General features: G+C 36.0%; 1 protein-coding gene across 3 annotated transcripts; it reads left to right on the top strand.

Moving 5' to 3' along the window:
- Positions 1 to 4,310: 4,310 nt before the first annotated feature.
- Positions 4,311 to 24,119, top strand: LOC133850309 (limbic system-associated membrane protein). 3 transcript variants are annotated; one of them, XM_062286363.1, is made up of 12 exons: positions 4,311 to 4,720; positions 9,898 to 10,122; positions 10,997 to 11,094; positions 12,989 to 13,134; positions 13,199 to 13,260; positions 16,358 to 16,516; positions 19,383 to 19,511; positions 19,682 to 19,819; positions 20,630 to 20,782; positions 20,838 to 20,891; positions 21,357 to 21,449; positions 22,368 to 24,119. In XM_062286363.1, exons 2-12 carry the CDS (start codon positions 9,990 to 9,992, stop codon positions 22,619 to 22,621), a joined length of 1,419 nt encoding a protein of 472 aa, XP_062142347.1. In that variant the 5' UTR covers positions 4,311 to 4,720; positions 9,898 to 9,989; the 3' UTR covers positions 22,622 to 24,119. The 3 variants fall into 3 exon arrangements, with proteins under 3 accessions (XP_062142347.1, XP_062142348.1, XP_062142349.1); XM_062286364.1 differs by having other exon boundaries at positions 4,311 to 4,421; XM_062286365.1 differs by lacking the exon at positions 21,357 to 21,449.
- Positions 24,120 to 24,918: the final 799 nt, after the last annotated feature.

Raw genomic sequence — 24,918 nt, forward strand, 5'->3', positions numbered from 1 at the left:
CGGTGGTCTCAAAGACTTCAAAGTATTTATAACTTCAAATAGTATTGGAAATATTTTTAAAATTTAGTATTTCATAGTTCAAAAGAATAAGAACAAGTAAGAAAGTTACAGTCGAGTGTGCTCGACTGTGAGAAAGCGAAGCGACCCACTTTTAATAAAGACAAAATATTGCGGTATAATTTTCAAAATATACCGAAAATACTTAAAAATACTAAAAAATATACCAAATGGTATGTTTGGTATATCGATATAGTACACCATTCAAAATATACCATAGACGGCACAATGCACAATGTGATTGTCAGTCAAAGCAACTCAGACCCCCTAGTAAGTAGGCGTTTTTGCCCATAGAAAAGTATTTCTTTAATAACTTCCACAATTTTTGTCTGATCGCAACCAAATTTTCAGGAACTACTATAGTAGTTATTGTATATACCAAAATTCGCAACTCTAGCTTTAAAATTATGCTTGCTATTAGATTTTTATGATTTGCGGGGGCGGAAGTGGGCGTGGCAAACATTTGAAACAAACTTGATCTGCGTGCAAAAATAACAAATGCTGTCGAAAAAAAATTAGAGCTCTATCTCTTATAGTCTCTGAGATCCAGTGTTTCATACGGACAGACGGACAGACACACAGACGGACAGACGGACATGGCTAGATCGTCTCGGCTGTTGACGCTGATCAAGAATATATATACTTTATAGGGTCGGAGATGCCTCCTTCTACCTGTTACATACATTTCCTGCCGGCACAAAGTTATAATACCCTGCTACCCCTATGGGTAGCGGGTATAAAAATATTAAAATATTTACTAAAGATATATACTTATGCTCAAACTTATACATACAAATAGTAATAATAATTTACATAAAGATTGGGATATTTTAATTACATTTTTAATATAATAATCTATTTACTTTGCTTACTGTATTACTATATCTATATTATTTCGTTGATTTGGATGTTCTGGGTTGAGCACTTTCAACATTTCCCTACTTGATTGTTTCGTTCCATCATGACATTTCACTTCTGACACCATTTCATATAATTATCTTGTTTTATGCACTTTTAATTGCCAATTTCCCTTTTTTTACGACAACACAAAAAAAAAGTGAAGGGTGCGAGGGAAGAGCTAATGAGGCAAAGGTTGCGCCAATAACTCACCATAACTTTGTCTATTAAACGCGGCGCATCGTAAAAATGCAAAAAGCAAAATTTAGAAATAATTTATAGTAGTTCAGCAAGACAGGCACACACACACACTCACACACATACTTGGCGGATTGGTGTTCTTAACTATGCTGAAACTTTGCATGTTCATTCACAATTACAAGGTGGCTTGATAGAGAGTGGAAAGACGTGTGAGAAGAGTTGGCAGGAGTTACTGCAGCTGTCGTCGTCGCATCCAGCACACAAAACGCGGAAGCGAGTGAAAAGCAATTATCAGGTGTCAAAATTTATATTAGTCTCCCCGAAAACGGGACCTAAAACAACAACACCAACAACAACCAAAACAAAAAAAGGAAGCAACACAAAAAGTTGCCAAGGAAGCGAAAGAAACTTGAAAACAAGTTATGACCCGTCGACGTCGAAGAGCCCAGCGAACAAAACTGAGTCAAAGCCCAAAGCCCAAAACCAAGCCAAAACGAAAACCCAACTAACCCTTCATCTTCTGTCCTACGACTTTCAGCCAAAATGATTTGTGGCGCAAGTGCATTGGCACGCAATGCATAACTTGAAGCAGTAGCAGCAGAACAAGAAGTAGAGTGTAAAGGAGGAGGAGAAGGCGGACTGTAATCCAGGCAGCCAGGACAGGAGCGCACCTCGATGACGATGACGACGATGACGAGGGCTGCGACGGCGACGTCGACGTCGCCGGACGCGGATATCCTTTTCAACGTTTTCGCTTCATAACAATAATTTTAACGCTGCAGACATTTTTTTCAATTTTGTATACCCTGTAATTCTGATTAAACAGAAATTGTGTTTTTCGCTACTTCAAATATTATCAGACATTCATTAAACTGTTCTTAATTAAGTCATTTATAATAATAATCTAAATCCTCCTGATATTTTTTTCTATTTTCAACATCACGTAACCTAAAGTCTCTCAAAACATTTACAATTTAAAATAGTATTTACACTTTCAAAAATATAATTATTATATAAAATATTTATTTATAGGTTATATCAAACATCAAAATTGTTTAAGAACGGAATCTGTTATAATTTTAAATTATTCGTGATGGTAAAATAATGAGACTGTGCTTCTAACAAGTAATTGAATAAGCTTGATTTTTGCTTCTCGACTATCGCTTAAACAGAACTCAATTTATTGTGTGACCAGATTATACTTTATTGTTTATATTTAATATACTGCATATTGGGTATTTCCAACAAAAATCTCCTGATACCACTTCATTAACTTTATTTTATTGCTCTTTAAATTATGTTTAAATGGAAGGTATATGCCAATCAAAATATAAACTTTTGAACTTTTCACATTATTGTTATATGGAGTATCAACTTACTCTTAAAAGATTTTATTAGTGGATATCTGGTAGTCTAGCAGTTTTAACGAAATGTAATTTTTACCTGCTTATATTTGTTGCTTTTGTCGTTTTTGTTTTTCTATTATTTATTGGCCGTGTGCGTGTATTGTGCGAAAATGATAGGCTAACCATGGCATGAATGAAGGCGTTGGGAGTGATGGTGATTAGCCGCCCGCTGGAAATTGAGAACCTGAAGGAACTAAAACTGATATATGTGCGCAATTAAGTTGGCAAATGAGGCACTGCGGGAATTGAGGGGACCTGGCTGAAAGGATCCAATGGGTAACTCCACATTTCTAGTGGTGCCTGGCACAATCTGGCACCGTTATTGAAAAGCGCCTACCAAGTATGTGTGTAGCAATTAGTGTGTAGGTTTGATTTTCTTTTGTAAACTGCATGAAATTAATTAAATTTACGATCCTTCAATGGAGATATAAGAACATATTTTTTTAATAAATGTGGAATTGTGATAAAGTTGTTTATTTATATTAATTTACAATTTGCTGTAAATATATAAACTTGTAAAACAGTTGAGTAGTCTTCTTGGAAATTTTACAAATATATGTTATTTGTTGATTGCGTTTGTCACATTCTAACTGTAATGGAAAAATTTTAATATCCATTATTTGCCTATATAGTATGTATTCACTAAAATTCCGTTCGTATTTTTTGTCCCTCGTAACGTAAGAAATCTCATTCAATTTCTAGAAATTCATAATAGATTTTATTGTATTCTAATATTTTTAACGTCATTGAATTCAGAAGTTTGATTTAAGCGAACAACGTTAAACCAATTGCACGTAAAAGATATGTAAATATATTTATATTTTTATCATCCTTTGTAAAAGCAAATTAATTTTGAAATTCTTATTGAATACAGTAATTATGGAAAAACAAAAAGAATTATACAAAAAGCTCGCATTATCAAATTAATGTAATAAATTAATAGCATGACTGCAAATCCAGTAACTCTGGTCACATACGCTTTAAATTAACTAATCTACATAAAACAATTGAGTTTATTAATCGTGTATGCAAGTTTTACTACCAGCAGCTGTGGCACCAGCCAATGCCATGACCAATGACAATCAATTTGTGCTTAACACGCACTCGCCAGTAAAAGCAACAACAATAGTAGCTTATATGAGCTCAACTCGGTTTATATGTCGGCACACATTGAACGAGAATTCATTCATAAATTCACAAACGCGACGCACCTAAAAGTATGCAGAGTAAATTTCCCCCGAAGGGTTGCTTTCAATTCAATTCCTCGTTCAATCTGTGTGCCATGGAGAATACAAGTGTGGTGAATTCGTTGCAGCCACCCCCCATTGGGCAACGCGACAGCAGACACACTCTCACAGCCCACACACACACTAACACAAAGCGAGCAAGGTACAAATAAACCAAAAGTTAGAAAAAAGAATGTGAAACGAGCGAGCAGCAACAAAAAGCCAAATAAAATGAATAAAATTGGCAGCAACAACAACAACAAAAATCACAGTTGTCTGATTCGTTCGCGACGCAACTGCCACCGGCAAAAGCCAGCCAGCCACCCAAACCACCCCACAAACCATATACGACCAGCAGCAGCAACAACAATAACAACGCAATCAACAACTCCAACGACGACGACCGCCGAGGATGCGAGACGACGACGATTTGCTGGGAACCACCATTCACATGTCTTCGGCTCGGCTCTTTTGCTGCTTCGTGTGCCATTCGATTTGGCGGCCTGTTTCAGTCTGACGACAACGTTCGTGGCGCGCGGTTGTGCTTTCGCTCTGAGTGCGCAGTGCTGTGCCGTTCAAACTGTAAAAGCTGATCGTGAAAAAACTCGAAAGTTCTTCAAGCTGTTGCTAACAGGTTGATGAGTTGCAACTAAACAAAAAAAAATATCAACATAATAACAATATAATTTGGAAAAATGATTACTATGTGTGTGAACTGCAATTTGATGTGATTAGCAATTTGGATTCCGCAAACATTAACAACAAGTTGCATAAATGCAACAACAACCAAGTGAAGAGCACGATTCGCTCGCGTGTAACCGAAAACGCGCGCGTTTTTAACCGCTTGTTGGCAATTTAGTTAGCGAGCAAACTGGCAAATGCGTGTTTATTGTAATTATATTTAAAAGTTACATACAAACACAAGTCGAAAATGTAAAGGCAGGTTATTTATACACTACTTCAAAACCTGCCACTCCCCCTCCAACACTCGCACACAAACACACATGAACCGCAAATGACCGACGAGACGGTCAATGGTCAACATTCGCGTTGGCATTTCATTTGTTGGGACGCGTGTGTTTTTGATGTATGCGGCACACACAAACACAAACACTAACACAGACATACTTAAACATGAAATTTGCCTATAAATGTGTCTGGGACTCTGGTGTTTATTGCCAGCTCGCATACTTATGAATGTGTTGCATAGTTTTAGGCGTGCACAATTGCAATTGCATATTTCATGTTTCATGGCGATGGCTGCAATTTAAAGTTCATTGATATCCATAAACCGCACACTAACGCACTAACGAAGCCGGCAAATATCAAACACAATATACATATTTTCGGAAATACTTATCCATATGTAAATCCGCTCGCACATTATTATTTGTTGCATACTCGTACTTTGAATGATTTTTGTGTGAATGTGTGTGTGTGTTTGGGGGCCAAGCACTTGGACACATTTGGGAGCACATGTTTTTGCGACTATTTTCCCATTTTCGTGTCATTTGCATTTTACATAAAACTTTGTCTGCCATTGTTGTTTTGTTATTCGCTTTTGAGTTGATTGCGATTTCGGTTTGTTTTGGGCCCATGCCAGGTGAATGAGATTGATATATGAAGCAAAAAAGAGGGGGCTGGGAAATGCGATTTAAAATAATCGAATAGTTCAGCACACCATCAACAACCAACCGAGCACACTGCATTATTCCATTGTTACCCCAGCAAGCAGACAAAATCTTTAACGAATTTCCGTTTTTGCCTTTTGATCATTTGGACAGGTTTGATGAAAACAAACGTTGTGTTTGACCATAAAACATTTTAATGACAATTCTAGGACAATTCAATGTTTTTGAATACTGACTAGAAAATACACTATTAGAAAGTTGTGATATATCATTTTGATATTGGGTTTTAAGTAACTAACACATATTACCCAACTTTTGAGTAAGAAATTTGATTTGGATTGTACTTTGTGCAATGCAATTTTAATATAATATTTTTATTTTTTTTGTTGTTTTGGATTGTAAATTGAATAATTTTAGGAATTCAGATATTTAAGTTTTATTTGCATTTTTACAAAAAATAAGTAAATAAATAACAACCAGATTCTGTTGGCGAACTCATTCCTTTTGAGTTCTTGATCAATATTAATTGTTTCATAGAGTAGCATTTGATTTGTCATGAATACGTGGAGGTATTTTTATTACAAGGTTTGCCGGAAAACACAACGGAAACGTCTTAGATTTTATAACCAGATTATAATTATAGAATTAATTAATTACTAACAAACATCTACTATGCAATTGCAGATAGAATTCAATTAAAAATTGCATTATTTAAATGAAGTTTGTCTTTCTTCAACAGAAAAAGAAAATTGTTAGTGTCTTTGCATTGTCAATTTAAATTGTATATCCATTGAGAGTGAACACCATACGATGAGGCACTTCATTCTTCACTCTTAACTGAAAAGGACAATCACACAATTACGCCCACACACACACACACACACACACACACAAAACACACACATTCGCATATCAATTGCAAATTGCCAAAGCTCAATTTCAACTGTACTACGTCACAACACTCTGAGTGACTAGTTTAATGCCAAGATATAGATGAAGCTCAGCAAAAATCAGAATATTCCCCGCCCCTATATTTTGACATAATAGTCTCTAGATCCCCTCCTCCCAGCCACTCTCTTTAGTTCAGTGCCTCATTCGTTTGCTTTTGACATGAGAAGGAAAAGTGCAAGCCACTCACAAGACCCCTAAGGCTTATTATGCCTTGCCCAACTGCTCTTGTTGCTGTCGCTGTTGTTGTAGTTGTTGTGGTTGTTGTTGTTGCTGTTGTTAATAACAAGCGATAATAATCAACTTCCGTGCTGAAGGCGCTTATGCGAAAGGAGAAGTGGACGGAATGTGATAGGAGGGCAGAGTGCACAGCGAGGGCAGAGTCTAGAGCAAAACTTTGCATACTTGAAGGTGCCGCCAAGAACTGGAAATTATTTTGCCATACTTTTTGATATATGCTAATTTTATGCAGTGACCCCGGCATAGCTCAAAAGTATAAAGCAATGCGAAAATATAATACTGAATAATGTCGAAGTTGTATCGCGATAAAAGCGAAATATATCACGTGCTAATTAATGTTTATGTTGAAAATTGAAAATTTGTGCTACTGCAGCCGCAACTTTGGAGAATAAACCTGGTTGAGTTTGTGTGTTTATATTGAGCATTATTTGCTCAGCATCTGCAGTAGAAGTTTAGCAGTTTTGTTTGCAATTTTATGCTGCATAACCTCAGGCGAACACGCAGCGTAAACATAAACAAAGCTTGACCTTGTGTGTGTGTGTGTGTATGTGTGCGTGGTTTTTCACATGACAACCGCATTCGAGTGAGCTGCGAGCAAGTTTTTATGACCATTTCTGTGGCATTCGCACAATTTGCACATCATTTAACAGCTGATTATACAAAGTGTGGACCGCACTTGTTTTTTCGGGGCAGCCCAGACAGAGAAGGAAATAGAAAGAGAAAGAGAAAGTGAGCTGAGGTCGACTTTGCATGTCCGAAACTATAAACATAATATACGACAATGAGTTCTCACTGATGCGATAAACAAAGTTCCCTGAGTAGCGCTTATTATGAGCCATAAATTGAAGTTGCCAACAGCTGAGAGTGGATAGAAGTAAAGCAGTCCTTGTCTTGCCCAAAAAAATTGGTGTCAAATTACCTTCTTTTTCGAGTTTTATGTTGATGGAATGTTTTTGCATTCGTTTTTCATTCGTTGCATGTGAATCGGCTTGACAAAAATAAAACATAAATAACTCTCAATGCGAATTAAAGTCCACTTTCTGACGACCGCAACTGACAGAAACAATTTTAAAATGACATTTCATTAAAATTCTTTACCTTTTTTGTTGCTTTCACTTCACTTGTGGCTTTTATTGATTTTTTACATTGTTTAGTGCATTTCAAAAGGTCTACTTTACCTGTGTCCTTCGCTCTGTAGTTTGAACTCTGTAACGTAGCTAAAAGACAACACTGAAATGTGTAGCAAATAGGCATACCAATATTATTAATAATTTAGACCATGCGGGCTCATGTCGTTTTAGACGTCACTTGCCTTGGCTCTCTGGCTTCTACCAAGAACTATAGACCATCCGCAGGCGTATGTAAATCTTATTTGTTCACCGAAGCCCTAGCAAGGCTCTTGTTAGTTGTATATGTGTGAGTATTTTAGTGTTGGTGTTAACTATGATAGTGCTATTTGTATAACTAATTGGCATATATTAGGAGGGAGGAAAATAAGCTTTCTTCACAAGACATTTTTGTCAAATGTTTTGCTTTAAAATTAGTTAAGCCAGTTTAGTAATTGGTAAGACTATTTATAGAAAAAACTTTCAATTATAACAAGTAAAATTATATTTCATTTGAAATAAAATTTGTTCTCATTATAAATAAATATACTCATGATGCATACTTTTAGTTTAATAAAAATATTTTGTTAAATATTACCTAAATCCCATTTTAGCCTAATTTTAAATTGAAGACAATCTATATCATAATTTATTCGCCACAAAATGTGTGCCTAATTCAACTACATTCAACTCGATATTTAAAAAAAAATATATAGCAAATTGATGCATACGACATTTCAAACATACCATTGAGTACAAAATTTAGCAGAATGGCAACTAAAGCAACTAAGATCTGACTCTATTATAGCAATTATAGCTTCACATCTTATGGTCTCCAAGATCTAAGTGTTTATTAGGACGGACAGACAGTCAGACTATCTTCTCTGCTGTTAAAGTTTATCATAAATATCAAGAAAAATATACATATAACACCATTCTACCTGTAGATAAGGATTCAAATAGTATAACAATGACAAATTACACTATTTCTCTAACAATTTCTTTAACTCTATTCATATTTAAAGTATTAAAAATTAAATAATTATATTAGTTATACAAATGTTGTTAACAACAGCTAGTACATACTTTATAAATTGAAATTTCTCAGAGCTCTTCCACAATCCAAACGATTGCAACAAACTTTCTTAGAACATTTATATCTTTTGACAATTGATCCAATTTAAGACTTAATAAAATGAGTTGCAAGTTGATCCTGGGCAGCAGGAACGCAATTACTACTGCATTGCGTCAGAGCCACGCTATCAGCTTACATGTCACATGCACTTCGCCTAATGGTAGGCAATAGAAATTGCGACTGCAACTATTTCAGACTGAGCAGACATATCCATCCGACTTCATACATCGGTGCTGGCTGCACGATTTTATGCTTTATTTACGAGCCCACACACACATACACACACACATGCATACACTGACTCACACATAGACGATGCGGCAGGCACAAACGAAACATTTCATTTCCGTTCCATAAACAGTTTTGGCCCCGGGGCAACGTTTAAATGCCACAGCAAAAGCAAAATGAAATGAGCAGAGAGACAGCCACATACAACAGGCGGCAGAAACAGATGGCGAGGGGGACAAGCGGCAAGTGCCCAAGGCAACATGCAACACCTTCGCCAGATAGTTGCAGGTTCTAGTTAATTTCTAGCAGCTGCTTCCCAATACAATTTACACAGTCTGAACACGCAAAACTCTTCGCAAAAATGCCGAGTTCACCTCGCGGCTATGGCGAAGAGACACGAGGTGGGGGACGGCGATTGTAGGGGAAAAATGCCGGGGCCCAATGGGCGCTTTAAACTTGAAACTTTTTAATTTAACGTATTTTCGACGGCATGATTATTGTTTGCCCTGCTGGGCCTGCTATTGTGCTTGCAGTTTCGATTCTGTTTTCAAGTACTTTTGTTGAACTTTTCACTGTTTACACGCACAAATAACAACAACAACAACCCAGAGGATAAGTTTGCAGCAATAGAGGCGCGCTAATGACTGCCAATTACCAGAAGCAGGAACAATCAACAATCGGGCACTGTAACTGAACCCAAACGGGATCTAGACCTGGTATTGGGTTCATTGCTCACTGAGCATTTTCCTTTGCATACATTTGCATTCCATTTAAGTTCAAGTTTGCGATAAATCATAATATCAGAATTTCCTGCTCCTACAGTTGCCAACTGACAATTGCGAAAAATGTGAATTGTAAAACATCAGTGAAATAAAATATATGAAATACAAAATTCGAAACGCAAGTGATTGAAAATGTCGACAAAATATAATCAAAGACTTTCAACGAATAACGCTTGGGCGTATTTAACAAATGCTTTAGTGCTAATTTTATTAATGTGCCAGAAATGCAGTACACAAAGGATCGAAGCGCCAGCTGAAGTCATCGGTAAGTTTAAGTCAATTTTTCTAAAAATTATAACATAATTTTCATTATTGTAAAATATAATCTTTAATTAATAATCGTGTATATAGATATTTCGCCAGACATAAACTAAATAAAATTATTTCGAATTTTTAATTACCATTTACTCAAAATTTTAAATATAATAAAATAAGTGATTATAACACGAAATAGCAGAATAGAGAAAAAGTGTTATCTCTTTTGCATATATAAATCACATATATTATACAATTTTGGATTACTTTCGTAACAACAATTGACTTCACAAGAAATAAATATTTTAGCATAAAATTTAAAATAAATGTTTTATTATATTATATATATATAATATATTATATTATATTATATTATATTATATTATATTATATTATATTATATTATATTATATTATATTATATTATATTATATTATATTATATTATATTATATTATATTATATTATATTATATTATATTATATTATATTATATGTTAAACTTTCACTTAAGTTAAAATTAATTTAATATATGCAGCAGTTTCAGCAGTGCAAAGCTAGAGTATTGTGAAAAAATATAAGCAGCTTGTGCTATTTATTAAAATTAACCAAAGTTTATAAAAATCTCATTACTGTAATCGTAATCTCTCAATAAAAGAAGGTGAATAATACGCATTTAAATAAGTGATAAGCCACATTAAAGTGTAAAGGGACAATAACAGAGTGCTTATATGATAGAAACAAAAACTGAAATCATAACAATAATATAAACACACTCATAATAAGCTTGCAGCTGGTATTATTCTCTTTTTTTCGATTAAATGCCAATTAACTTTGATTCAAGGATATTATTAATATGATAATATGACCACTCTGCTCTATTACAGTTGATCCAAAGTTTAGTTATCCAATCGCCAATGTGACAGCGCCAGTGGGACGTGACGCCTTCCTCACATGTGTGGTGCAGGACTTGGGACCGTATAAGGTAGGCGTAACATCCACATCCCTCTTTCACGAAAAACAAATCGCAGATACACCGTTCGCCCCTCCGGCTCAATTACACACTCAATAAGCAGCCGCACAAGAGCGAACCAACGAGCCAAACCAGTCGCATTAATATTCATTAGCATTTTACCTGCCACCAGACGGGGGCGCATTCGTAATCTCAAAGTCCAAATCTCGACACCCCAAAAAACAACGACAACAATCAGAGTGAAGCACACAATGGCAACAATAATCGCAAGAGGAGCATTGAATGGAAATGAAAGTGAAAATAAAAACATAAATAGGAATATGCAGAGCTTAGCAATAACAAAAGCGAAAATCACATAAAAAGTAATTGAAATATGAGTGAGTAGCAGCAGCAGAGAGAATGAGAATGTGTTAAGCGACTCGTTGGGCAGGCTCAATATACTTCATCATCATATTCTGCAACTGTCTGGGAGTTTGTGAGGGAGTGTGGGAAACAACAAGGGGAGCTATTGAAGCACAAAAGCAAAGCTTTGTTCTGTCACCTCTCACTTCTCATGCTCACAGCCCAATTAGGCGATGTTTTGCTGAGAGATAATTGAGCAGGCACTTGGGTGTAATTACTTATTTAATGCTGACAGCGGTACCAAAAGTTAAATTCCATTCACTGCGTGAATAATGTATGGAACTCACTCCACACTCCCTCTTCATTACACTTATAGATTAGATTTGTATATTTATAAATTGAAATTACTTAAATAGCTTGACGTGTTAACATGTCAGAACGGCTGAGCACCCAAATTGCTTCCCCAAGTCTGCCACATTTACACATGCAAAGTGCCGCAAAGGGGTTAAGGAATCTACTACTTACTATCGTATCGTGTGTGTGTGTGTTTTGGGGGATTGGTTATTATTATACCGCATACATATGTATGTACCAAATATATGTATTGTATGTCTGGCTCAGCTTGCACACTGCGTGCTTTATCGCATAATAATTTACCAGTGTAATTGTACAATTACTCTGCCTACTATATACTATATATAAATATATATTTGCAGCTGACTGTGTGCGTGTCATGCAGCCAAAAGCTAGTTATGAGAATAAGTGAACACTTTTAAAATTGTTCTCAGAATAGATTCTGATTTGTATTTTTCCATTTTTTGTTTTTGGTAATTGTGAAACCCTGCATGCTTACTCATATTTAATTGCTACATCTGAACTCCAATAACCATGCAATTTCAGTATTTGTAGACCGTTAATATTTTCATAAAATCACAGTCATTATTAATGCTCAAGAAAAACTGTGCCTACACTTTATTGACATTAGAATAGCCAAGATAAATTTCACTATTAAAGAAAATTTCTTACTTTTTTTTCACTTATTATCGAAAGTAATTATAAATTTTCTTTGAAAGAATATTTAACTAAAGTTTATTTTATTTTCAATGCAACAGCATTTTCTATTCTGAACAACATTCTGAGTTAAAAAAAATTGAAATGTGCCAAGGTTATATTATATGTTGCCTAGTTTGTATTTGATTTTGAATATATGTATACTAGTAATTAAACAACTAAATTTCAATATTAGCTATAAAAGTATATGCTCTATAAATTTGTAAACACACAAAAAAAAATGGTGTATATTGACACAAAAGTGACTAAAATTCCTTTTATTGGCATTTGTCATTGACGCATAGCAAATGAAAATACTTAATTATGTTAATATTTGATCGAATATTAGTTATACAGTTGTGGTGAGTCAATAACTAAGCTTTAAATAAAAGAGCACAGTTAAAATTAATTTTTAATAGACCGAAATATTGTTAGCTCGTGTCAGCTGTTAATTCCCATTTCCAATACATTTTCCTTTTAAATAAATGGCTTTATTGGTATCAAATTATTATAGGTTGCGTGGCTGCGAGTCGACACACAGACGATTCTTACCATACAGAATCATGTGATAACCAAAAATCAAAGAATAGGCATTGCCAACTCGGAGCATAAGACCTGGACAATGCGGATCAGGGATATCAAGGAGTCGGATAAAGGATGGTAAGAGATATAACTGATCACGATAATAATTATTTCACTCACTTAAGCTCATTTCATTTACCAGGTACATGTGCCAAATAAATACGGATCCAATGAAAAGTCAAATGGGATACCTGGATGTTGTGGGTAAGTAACCAGTAGACAGGAATAAAGAGTTCGGAAGGCAGCAATAAAAAAATACAAACTTTTCCTTTTCCATTTGGTTTGTCAAACAATCATACGCCTCGTTTCCAGGGTGCAGAGGCATTGTTCGAAGCGGCATTCGCATTTGGTTCTCACGAATAAACGTCGAGAATGAGAATTAAGAGAATAACATTAAACGAGCGCGAATGCTAGGCGAGAAGATACTCTATAATTCTCACACAATTTCTGAAGGAGAGAGTATTTTTTTATATTTTTGAAATATAATTTTTTTTTGCCCACCCAATAGTCAGTTGCTTTATTGCATATAACAATATATCCTTTGGCTGTAGGAATTGCGGGGTATATAAATAAATCTGCCACGTTGCCAACAAAACGTTTCCGCATCGGAGCAACAAGAGAACGGAATTGAGTTCGCTTCGTGGTTTATGAAATTTCAGTGGCTAATGCACACAACGAACCGTGGAAGCATCGAGTGACCGACCCTGATAGACCACTCCAAACGCTTCTCCTTTCCCCTTTTCGCTCCCCACCACCAATTGTGACTGCTTAAACATGTTTAACCGTCCAGTGAACCGCGAAAATTGTTGATTTTGAATTAAAACGGTGCAGCGAAAGCAGACGTAAGAAATGCGTCCGGCCTAGGCTCTGGCCTGTTAGCCAGTTGTCCATTTGTGGTCTTCCAGCTGACCTCCTTACCCTCGCTCTCGCTCTCTCTCTCTTTCTCTCTTAGTGGCTCTCTGTTAGTTGCCTAAATACCTTTCGCTGGCAAATCTAAATCAACGCGCTAAATATTTTAGCCACCATTGAAGCCCGGAGCTCGGAGTCGCTGGCAAACACGAAAAAAGTATAATCAACTGTGTGTATTTGCAGTGGATAATCAGCGCACCACAGCAACACACAGCAAGCACTCGACGAGTGAAATAGGAGAGACGGGGAAAGGTGTGCGACTCGTGCAGATGATTTTCGTGACCAAGTGCAGTTAAACAGCCGACGACAAACGGCAGCGGCCGTTCAGTTGGCAGCTCCGTCCGTCCGAATGCCATTTCCCACACACTCGCACACATACATATATGCATAAATACTTCGACATAAATATGGTATATACATACATATTTCAATACATGTATATGTATGTGTCAATACGCTCACAAAACTGTATTGCGCACCCATACAAGAGATACTCTGGTTCGACATTTAAGCTGATGAAACTCTTTTGTAGCGACAATGCGAGTTGCCAATTGAAATTTTAGCACTCAATATTTTTCACTGAAGTGCGAGACACAAATGTGCAATAGACAAAACTTGAATTGCACAATACAAGTTTAACTGGAATTAATGTCCTAAAAGAATATATAAGATGAACTTTCATAAATCTTTTTTCTAAGCTTTAATTGTAATTCAATACAAACTAACAAGTAAGAAAGAATACAGAATTTATATTTGAAAGAGTATAATTATGTACAGACAATTATGACAGTAATTCAGACAACAAAAAGCAAAGAAGCAAATTATGGCTGAAAAACGAAGTATACGATTTCCATACAATTCTTTTAATTTAATATAAATAACAGATGTATGAGTAGTTGTAAAGCGTGAGCTAATGTTTGAAAAAAAATTTAATGTATTATAACATTTAGCCCCTTATGGAAAATTAAGTATACGCTTAGTGTAAAGTTGATCGTTAACCACTTTTAATATGAGCAGAAGCGTGCAGTATTGTTCTTAAAAATTAAAAAAAAAATATACTGAAGTATATATATTTTATTTATTATTAGCGTATTATATTGCCAATAAGTCGGCACAAAGATATACAAAGATATATTTCTACCCTACCAGTAGCGGGTATACAAATTAAGTATACGTTTAGTAAAACTTGTATATATGAGGAATATTCTAGAGGTATGAAAATAATCCTTCTCATCTACAATTTAGTATTTTTCGCCATAATAATCTGTGGAAATATAAATAATCATTTCTTACAATTAATCACACCTGATAGTTTGATATTTTAAAATTCATATTTAATACTGATATTCAAGTTTTTATAGAATTATTATTGTCTGGTAGTTCGGAAATTACATATTTGAAAAACATGTGTAGTTTTTTAATTAAAGCATAAAAAACTTAATGTAATATTATCCAACTAATCAAATCAGAAATTGTTATCTTTATTGTTGGCATTTTAGCCACTCTTTACCTATGGTAAATGTCCAGTTCATCCCTTGTCCGTTTGTTGTCCCCTCGCCTTTGTTCTAACCTTGGCCACTTAATGACCGTTCAGTGGTCAGCCGAGTTCAGCATACGACTACAAATGTGTATAGCACAGCACAGCACAGAACACAGAGCAGAGCAGAGCAGCGCAGCGCAGAGCACAGCTGGTTGCCTCGGTTTGTGGCGACGGCACCTTCCCTTGGCATAACAAGCTCTTTGTCAACACCAGCACATTTTTTGGTCATTTACCGACCACATAATTGCGGCGTATTATATGCATATAGTACAAACACTCACACACACATACATCCAAAAGGCACCTATTTGGCCTATGTCCCACCCTCTGTTCGCATTGTTCATTCCCCCTGATACTTGAACGTCATTATTACATTCTCTGGTTCTGGTTCATAGGTTTTCCGCTGAGGTCGCCCACATTCAACGGCGTGTCCCTGGTCATATGCCATATAATATATATAATTTTGTTTTTATGAAAAGTTTGTCCTTACGAACAAAGGCGCCGACAAGGACTCATTTCGTTTGGCAGGGATATCTTTTGGGACACTGTGAGCGAACGAATACGTATACGAATATGAATATGAATATGCTCAGCTTGCTGAGTGAAAAATGAATGCAAATTATTTAAATATTACAAATTTTAAATAATTATTTAAAAATGCGTGACAATGCTGCTCAACTTTCCATCTCACTCTACTCAATATTGTGTTTTCTCTCTTTCTCTTTTCATGGAATTTTTGCGCAAAAATAAACAACAACAAAAATTATTTGCTATAAACATTATCTGACAACAACAACTACAACGGCGAACGTCTGGTGGCGCCCTCGATTGCTGCTGCTGCTGCTGCTACAGTACCGCCGGATATCCTAGATTATCCTACAAGCACGGACATGGTCGTACGCGAGGGCAGCAACGTGACGCTCAAATGCGCTGCTACCGGTTCACCAGAGCCGACAATTACATGGCGACGTGAAAGTGGAGTGGCCATCGAGTTGGCCAACGGCGAGGAGGGTAAGTCAGCAGTCGACAGTCGACAGTCGGCAGCCAGCAGTCTGCAGTCAGCAGCATTGCCAATGGCTTTGGGATTCAGTTTTTGGGTTTTTGCACTACATATCACTATGGCCATATGCATGCAATGGCTCACTCGATCTCTCTCTCTCTTTCTCTCCGCCACTCTACTTCGCTCTCTCCTTCTCTTTTGCGCTGAATGTGTGCAAGTGGTAAGTACTTTTTGCTGTTGTTGCCGCCTGCTGTATGAGGTTTGCCAGCCAACATTTTGGAGTACTTTTACACAAAAAGGCAAGCGTACAGCGTCAGTACTCCTGGCACCACCCACCTGGCAACCAGTCAGCCCGCCAACTGGGTAACTGGCCAGCCACTGGGTTATGGCCCCGCAGACAAGTGCACCACAGCAGAGCAGCGGGTACGTGGCCATCACACGAGCACCTGTTTCAACCTGCATACTCTATTTGTGCGAGTGTCGATGTGTTGCTGTGTTCCTCACGTCCTCTTCCATTCTCCTTCTCATCCTGCTGGGCTCAGTCTTGTGTTTGATGACTGCACTGGCAGAATTAGCGCGTGGTTAGTCAGCGTGTGGCCAAGTTGCTGCTGCAGTCCTAATTGGCCTTGAAGGGTCTGCGAGCGGGGTTAACAAACTGAAACCTTGTAAATCAAAGCTTGATTTAGGGCAATTTTGTAGTAAACTGTTTTTTCAAATTTAATTTGTGGAATCTGTTAAACTATACTATAAAGAACACTTGTGAATGCATCTTTGAAAGTACTTGTAAACTCATAATTGCGTTTATTATATTTATAAGTGTATTATTGAGGATGATCATTAGTTCATTAATGAATATATTCATTTATTATCATAAATAGCTTTTTGAATGCACCTATGAATACACTTGTGAATATACTCATTTGTACCCTCACAAATGCATTCATGAATAAAGTAATGAAAATATTTACGGTATTCACAAAATAACTTATATGAACACACTTAAGTAATATAAAAATGATATCAATACACTTCTCCCAATTATGCAAGTTTTCATATATGGACAAGAACTTACTTTAATAATGTAATTAACAATCTAAGTAAGACAGTTATTTGCGTCAGTGTAGATCATTGCATGAACTATAGCACATAAACAAGTAGAGTCCCATCAAAGTCCACACGAAAGGCCAAAATCAAAGGTTGCCTGAATAAAAAAAGGAGCACATTGCAAAAAATGCAAACCCGTGAACACGAAAACAGCCAAAGCGGTCAAAAAAAAAAAAAAGAGAAGCAAAAACACATAAAACAAAAATCAGCATAAATAGTAGAACAAAAGTTGGCAGAATGACCTTTTCAGTATGGCTTAAAATGTCTGCCACCCCAAGCAAAGGCTTGTCCAGGAGCCATTGAAGTAGCTGCAATGCTTTTTAATACACGATGTGTGTGTGTATGTGTGCTCCCATTAAGTATGATATTCGAGGGCCAAGCATAATCACTATATCGTTGTGTTTGTGACATAATTGAGAAATTAACTAATTAGGAATTAGGAAATTGAACCCTAGACAATAAGTTCTTCGATGAAATGATTTTAAAAACATAATATTTTTTAACTTTTTATTTCGTACCCACAAATTACAATCTTATAATGATTTTATTTTTCAGAGATTTTCCTATCAATAAAAAAGAATTGTTTAAATAATAATTATCAGTTTCATATTAAAGTTCATTAAATTTAGAAACATCTTAATTTTATTAAATTGGTTCGAATAAATCATTTCATAAAAATATCCCATTGTTAGAGTACCTATTCTGTTTTTTGTTTTAAAATTGTGCAACTGTTTTGTGGGGCAAAAGTTTTTTATTTGAAATTTGATTATTCGCTGTGGTATTCGTTTTGCTTCAAATGAAATTCTGGCGCCAGAGAGTAAAGTTTTTATGCTATTTTAGCGTGGCGCGACTTTGCTGTTGATTTCAAGCAAATTACACGTTTTTCGTGGCTATTACGTTTAATGGCCGCACAAAAAGAGTGTGGCTAATAAGCAATGTGGCCATATTCAGAGTCCGCATTAAAGCCACAGAGACCAACAACGACACCGGCCTACGACCTGACCTGGGCAAATCAATAAACGAAAAATCAGCTTATTACTCGTCTACATATACTATACGCCCGCTAACCTTTTCATACGTAACTATATCAAGCGCAAACTAGCCAGTACTTCCGTTTCCGGTTCACCCAAACAAACACACACACACATCTACAAATACACATTCGAAAGAGATAGAGAATATTCGTATCATCATCATCATCATTGGGCAGCGTGCTGCAAGTCTGTGCAACTGCCGGCTTAACCAACAACTATGCAATTTATATAATAAAACCCGAGTTCGACTATCAAAACAGGATGTTTGCTGCACAGCATCATAAAAGTCGCTGAAAGTTTGGCGTTTTGTATGCAACTTTTTGTTGCCCCTGTTGGTGTGTGTAGTGCAATATGAAAGAGCTTAGGCGAATGTAATAACTATCATTACATGGCTAAACATTTTGTAGATACATTTGTAGTTATGGCTCTTTCGAAATTTCATAGGTGGCTGTTGCTTGCTGAGTTTTTATCTGACCGTTAACTTTTGCGAGCGCGTTTACTTCATGAATGGCTTCTACAAATTTAAAATTTTAATTTTAATCAAAATATTTAATAATTCAAAATGAGATACAAAATTTTAATTGTAGATACTTTAATTATATTAAAAACTCTGTGAAAAAAGAATATTGTTTTGAAAACTGTAAAATTATAATTGATATGTATTTCTATATTGTATTTGTGGGTTATTAACAATAATTAAATTATTTGTATTATAAAACAATATTACATTTTTTTGCAGTCCCCAGCATCGAGGGCACCGATCTCGTAATACCTAGAGTTAAGCGCCAGCACATGGGCGCGTATTTATGCATTGCTTCAAATGGAGTACCGCCATCAGTGAGCAAGAGAATAACACTAGTTGTACACTGTGAGTATACGTAATATTTTAATAAAAAAATTACCAATACCATTCATTACTATAATTCGAAGTAATATAGTATAATAAATATTAAAAAAATTAATGAAATAATAAAATCGTTTTTTTGTTTAATGTCATAAAAGTTATAAAATATATTTTTGGCATTCTTTTTTTCACAGTTCCACCAATGATCACTGTGCAGAATCAACTGATTGGCGCCGTCGAAGGCAAGGGAGTTACCCTCGAGTGCCAATCAGAAGCTTATCCTAAATCCATTAACTATTGGACACGTGAGCGAGGCGAAATCGTGCCGCCAGGTAAATTATTAATTTTCAAATGTAAAAGGAACATTTTAATTCATTTGAAAAATGTTTTTCAGATTATATGTATTTAATAGAATTTTCAAGTTTTAAGCAAATGTTTTGTTTGTCAGTTGTTTTTTTTGTTGCGCATGTTGACGAAAGTTATCATTAACATTTCATAATCCATTACAAACACATTAGCAGACCAAATCCCGCATTGGCCCTCACAAAGTCAGTATTTACACGGCAACACTCCAAATGAATGGCCCCGCATAGAGCCAGCAACAAACTAAAACTGATGACCGTAGAGTGCGAATAAAAAAAGTTTTTAATTAGCTTATTTAGTAATATGAGTGTGAATGACCTTCTCCCAACCCGATCCCCAACCTAACCTAATCATGGCTGTCTGCCACACTGCTGTGGTTTTTCCACTGTCTGCGGCATGCGTGTTTTTTAGGTTGACTTCAACTCCATCCAAATCCATTTCGTTTCATTTTAAATTTGTGATAAATGCAAATAAATTTCATTTACATTTTGTTTCGGACAGTTTTTAATTGGCAGCTCAAAACAGCAGCACAGTTTCAGCTTCCCCTGTCCGCTGCTGTCTTTGAACTCAATGCGGAGTGTGATATGAGTTCGTGCATAAATTTCATGCCTGCCTGCCAGTCTGATTGTCAGCGACATTGTTCAAACTTTGCATGTATTTTTTGGGGGCAATGCACATGACGTGGCTTAAATGATTTAATAATGCAAAAATTCAATTAAGAATTAATTAGTTTAATATTTTAATGAATAATACAACATCATCGAACAATATCTTTACAGGCGGCAAGTATTCAGCAAATGTTACAGAGATTGCCGGATATCGCAGTTCGATGAAGCTGCACATAAATCCTTTATCACTAGCCGAATTTGGAGCTTATCGTTGTGTTGCCAAGAATTCACTAGGCGATACCGATGGCACCATTAAGCTTTACAGTAAGCACATTTTACTATCACTTAATAGTTTAAAACTAAAACAAAGCTCCCACAGGAATACCGCCCAATGCTGTCAACTATGTGGAGAACTTCGATGCGCGGCACAAAGGTAAGTTAAAACAGAAAGAGAAACCATTTTAAAGAAGTACAAATATGGGGTTGCGCAGAAAGTCAAAACACTTATAAACGAATTCAAAAGGAAGGCGCGAGAATTAAGCGAGATTTAATAGCCACTCGGCATAAATTTCAGATGAGCGGCAAATATTTCACTTTGCCCCGCTGAAAATAACAACAAGAAAAAAACGTGAACTGGGAGAAAAGACATAAATAATTCATTTGGCATGCAAATCCGTTTCGAAATCGTCAGGTGAACAGACAGTCAGGCCACAAAGAAGGGGACTGAAAATGGAAAATGGAAAATCAACAAAAACTGAATATGCATTAAGAATAAAATAGTATTTTAGTAGAAGTTTGCTCGGAGATGCTCTCAATTTTCATTTTTTTTCCTTTGCTTGGTGAAAGCCGCAAAACTAAACCGCAAATTCAATAATTTCCCTCAAACACACAAACACAGGCAAAAAGCGTACGAAAAGCTCCGAAATGTATCATTCATCCAGGGCGCAGGAGCACAGCGGCGAGGACACCGAGAATCCTGGCAAGCGAAAAGGTAAGCCAAGTCGATGTGCTCATCCCCAGTTGGGTGTGCGTCGCACCGATTAGGGTTACGGGCCATATTTCAAGCATTTATGGACGACCCAACACCCACAGCACACCCTTAGCCCTCAACCTACAGCTTAACAGGCCACTTGAGACACGACAAATGCCATAAAAAAGCAGAGAAACGTAACCTAGGTAGGGACATTGTGAGTTGAGCGGTTTTCACCGCTTGTTTAACAGATTTTCACACTAATTTGCCAGCCACAAGACCAATAAAAATCCACAATATAAGAAAAGGTTGTGCAAACAAGCCGAAAAAATCGTAGCATACTTTTTGGGGCAGGTAAAAGTTTTTCTTCGTTTTGCGGAGCCCGCATAATTGTATATCAATAAACACGGTCGGTTTGGCTTTATGGCATTTTAATGATTTGTAAATACTTTGGATACAATCAAATAAAATCTTTTGTGGCCGAAATTCTAGAAGGGAGATGAGGGAAACCGCATTTGAAGAATGGGCAATAAAATTCAGTTTAAGTGCTTGAAGTATTTTTTATTTTCGTTTTTATTTTGATTGCTTAATTGAGTTGTGAATTTCTAATTGAGAAGTGTGTCCAAATGCAAGTTCGATTTTCTAAGTTTTCAAGTTGTTTTGAAGATGAATTGAACGATTGTTAAAGAAGAGTGAATAATGAATATTTATTGTCAGAAATTCAATAATATTTTAGTAGCAAACATACAGTAAATATCGTTAGTCTTCGGTCAATTCACCAGCTAACGAAATCACTACCTAGCTAAGCACAACAACTTCTCAATGCGTCACCCGGGCATCACACGAAAGCTTAACCAATTTCCGCTGTTAAACCGCCAAGTCCATTAACATTTTCCATCACTTTTCCACAACTCGTTTTCTCAACGCTTGCACCCTTAGCTGATTTGAGTCTCAGTGCGGAGAGCATTGACAGCATGTACGGAACATCCTCAGCTGTGTCACAACATCCTAGACGTCCCAGGCAGACGCTGAGTTGCCTGATCCCAATGCTGCCACTTGTGGTGATGCTGCTACTGATGAGGATGACGACATCATCGCCTTCGTCGTCATCCTCATCGTTGTTGACGACTTTGACGAGGCAACTGCGAAAAATTCAGCTGACATTGTTGCCACAAACACTGACACATGTTTGACATAGACGCGAAGCGCTAACTGAGATTAAGCTGATGAAGAGTCCGGATGAGGATGAGTTCGATATGGAGATGATGCTGGCAATGCTGGCAATCCGATGATGTAGCTTGGCTTGATTGGGTTTGTCAATGCCAAAATGCCAAGCTGATTTATGGCAACTAGCTTAGTTAAAGTTGAACGATATATTCGTGCATATATCATATATACGTTGATACCATGGTCAAGTCACAGAACATATTGTAGCAACTAATGATTAAGTCAAACAGGCTTCCTAATCCCTACGCGTGCATGTTCAAGCTGTTGAATTCTATGTATCGATAAGTGCAGCTTAATGTCAGCAATATTGTAATATAACACATATACATTTAGTACATTTAGTAGCATTAAATCAATATAATCAATAATTATGCAAGTTGCATGAGACTTTATGGCACATGTACATAAACGAACAGCAAAAGATATTTTATTTCTTTAAAAGAGAGCGTGACGCGAACGACGTCTACTGTAAATTTGTATAAACCATGTGAGACTGTATGTGTGCAAAGTAATATTTAATTGCAAGCAAATTCAATTGAAATTGAATAGTTTTTAAGGCATTTTGCGAGCCACAAAACTTGGAGCGGGCTGAATTCAATATGCTTCACAAAATGTAATAAATAATTTTAAATTGTATAAATGATATTGTATCCAAAATAGAAAAAAACTAGAATGAAAAACATGCTCAGCAGCTGGCTGTGTATGTGTTAAAAAATAATGAAATACATTAAATGCAGAACTTAACCATATGTATTGCAAAATATAAATATCTAAAAGAACCGGATTTTTTTTATTTTAATTTCTTGTCTGTCAACCGTTCCAAGCAATTTTAATTCAATGAAAAAATATGCATATCATTTACTTAACTTATGTATTTAATATAGCCAACATTATTGAAAACGAAACGAAATGAAAAAATATATATCAAATATATATATCGAGTTATTTGTTTGACAAGCAATTACAAATTTACAAGTTTATAGTGTAAATTATAAAAACGTATACTTATTACATTAAAGGCACTAACAAATATTAATGAAACACAGCTTAAACGTATTTAATTTACCGCAAAAACTATTTAATCAATTCATTACAATATAAAACATATTATATATTGCATAGTATTTATTTATAGCAAAAACAAAAAAAAAACCTGTATATTAAATTGAAAAATCGTTATACAAAGGCATAGCATGAGTTGAATGTACGCAGACCTGTTTCCCTGCCACATTCTCCTAAAATGGAAATAAATGTCAATGAAATTCCGGCATCTACTTACTCTGTGGTTTTGTGTGCTATTTTTGTGGAATTCCGTCGATGTGGACAACAGTTGGAAATGTGTGTGTGTACGTCTAAATAGCAACTTATTGTAGTATTTAAGTGTAAGAAGCAACACATGTAAATGGCAAAAATCGACAGGAATATTTATAAAATAAATAAACGTTAATGCGTTAAGTGAAAGAACGTTCAGTTGAGTTGTTGTTATTGTTGTTCTCATGTTAGGTGAATGGGTTTTATGAGTGAGTTGAACTGCTTACAAAACAAAACGAATGGCAGCTAAGATGATTTAGGCTCAACAGACCATCAAAATGCCAGGAATGCGCATAAATTTGAAATATATTCGAGAGTAAAAAATCAAATTAAAACAAGCCAACTAATTCCAAATAAATCCAAAATTCTTTCATTAAGACTCCTTTAAGTGCAGGCCAGCACGCAAAAATACCTGAAACAGCAATGGAAACTGAAACTGAACCAAACATACAAAAAACACAACAACACTCCTCAAACCCGCAGCTAATAAAAAGCCAAGCACTTTGGCTGTGTGTGCGTGTGAGTGTATTACGAGTAGTTTTTATTACATTTGTTTCCAGGAATTTTCAAACATGGCAAAACAGCTGCAACCACAGCGGCAACCATCTCTCCTCCCATCGACAATCGCACTTCATATCCACCGCGTTTTTCACTGTTTTTCTTCTTCCTTATTTTTTATTTGGTTGGCATGTGTACAGTGTACTCTGAGCCCACCTCTTACCCTTGGACTGCTTCAATGTCCAGAGTGTTGGGAAAAATGTCTGTCAGTTGTTTTTGCATATATTACGTATAAATCTCAAGGTTAAAATGTAGTAAATATGCATCATAGATGCATGCATGGCTTACTAAAGCCCTTTTGCAACACTGGCTACACGCTCTCACACATATAACATACATACAGACGCTCAGACTTGCATATATGTATATATGTAGTACGTAAGAGTATATTGGC

The sequence above is a fragment of the Drosophila sulfurigaster genome, chromosome 2L (assembly GCF_023558435.1).
Source record: "Drosophila sulfurigaster albostrigata strain 15112-1811.04 chromosome 2L, ASM2355843v2, whole genome shotgun sequence".
Classification (NCBI taxonomy): domain Eukaryota; kingdom Metazoa; phylum Arthropoda; class Insecta; order Diptera; family Drosophilidae; genus Drosophila; species Drosophila sulfurigaster.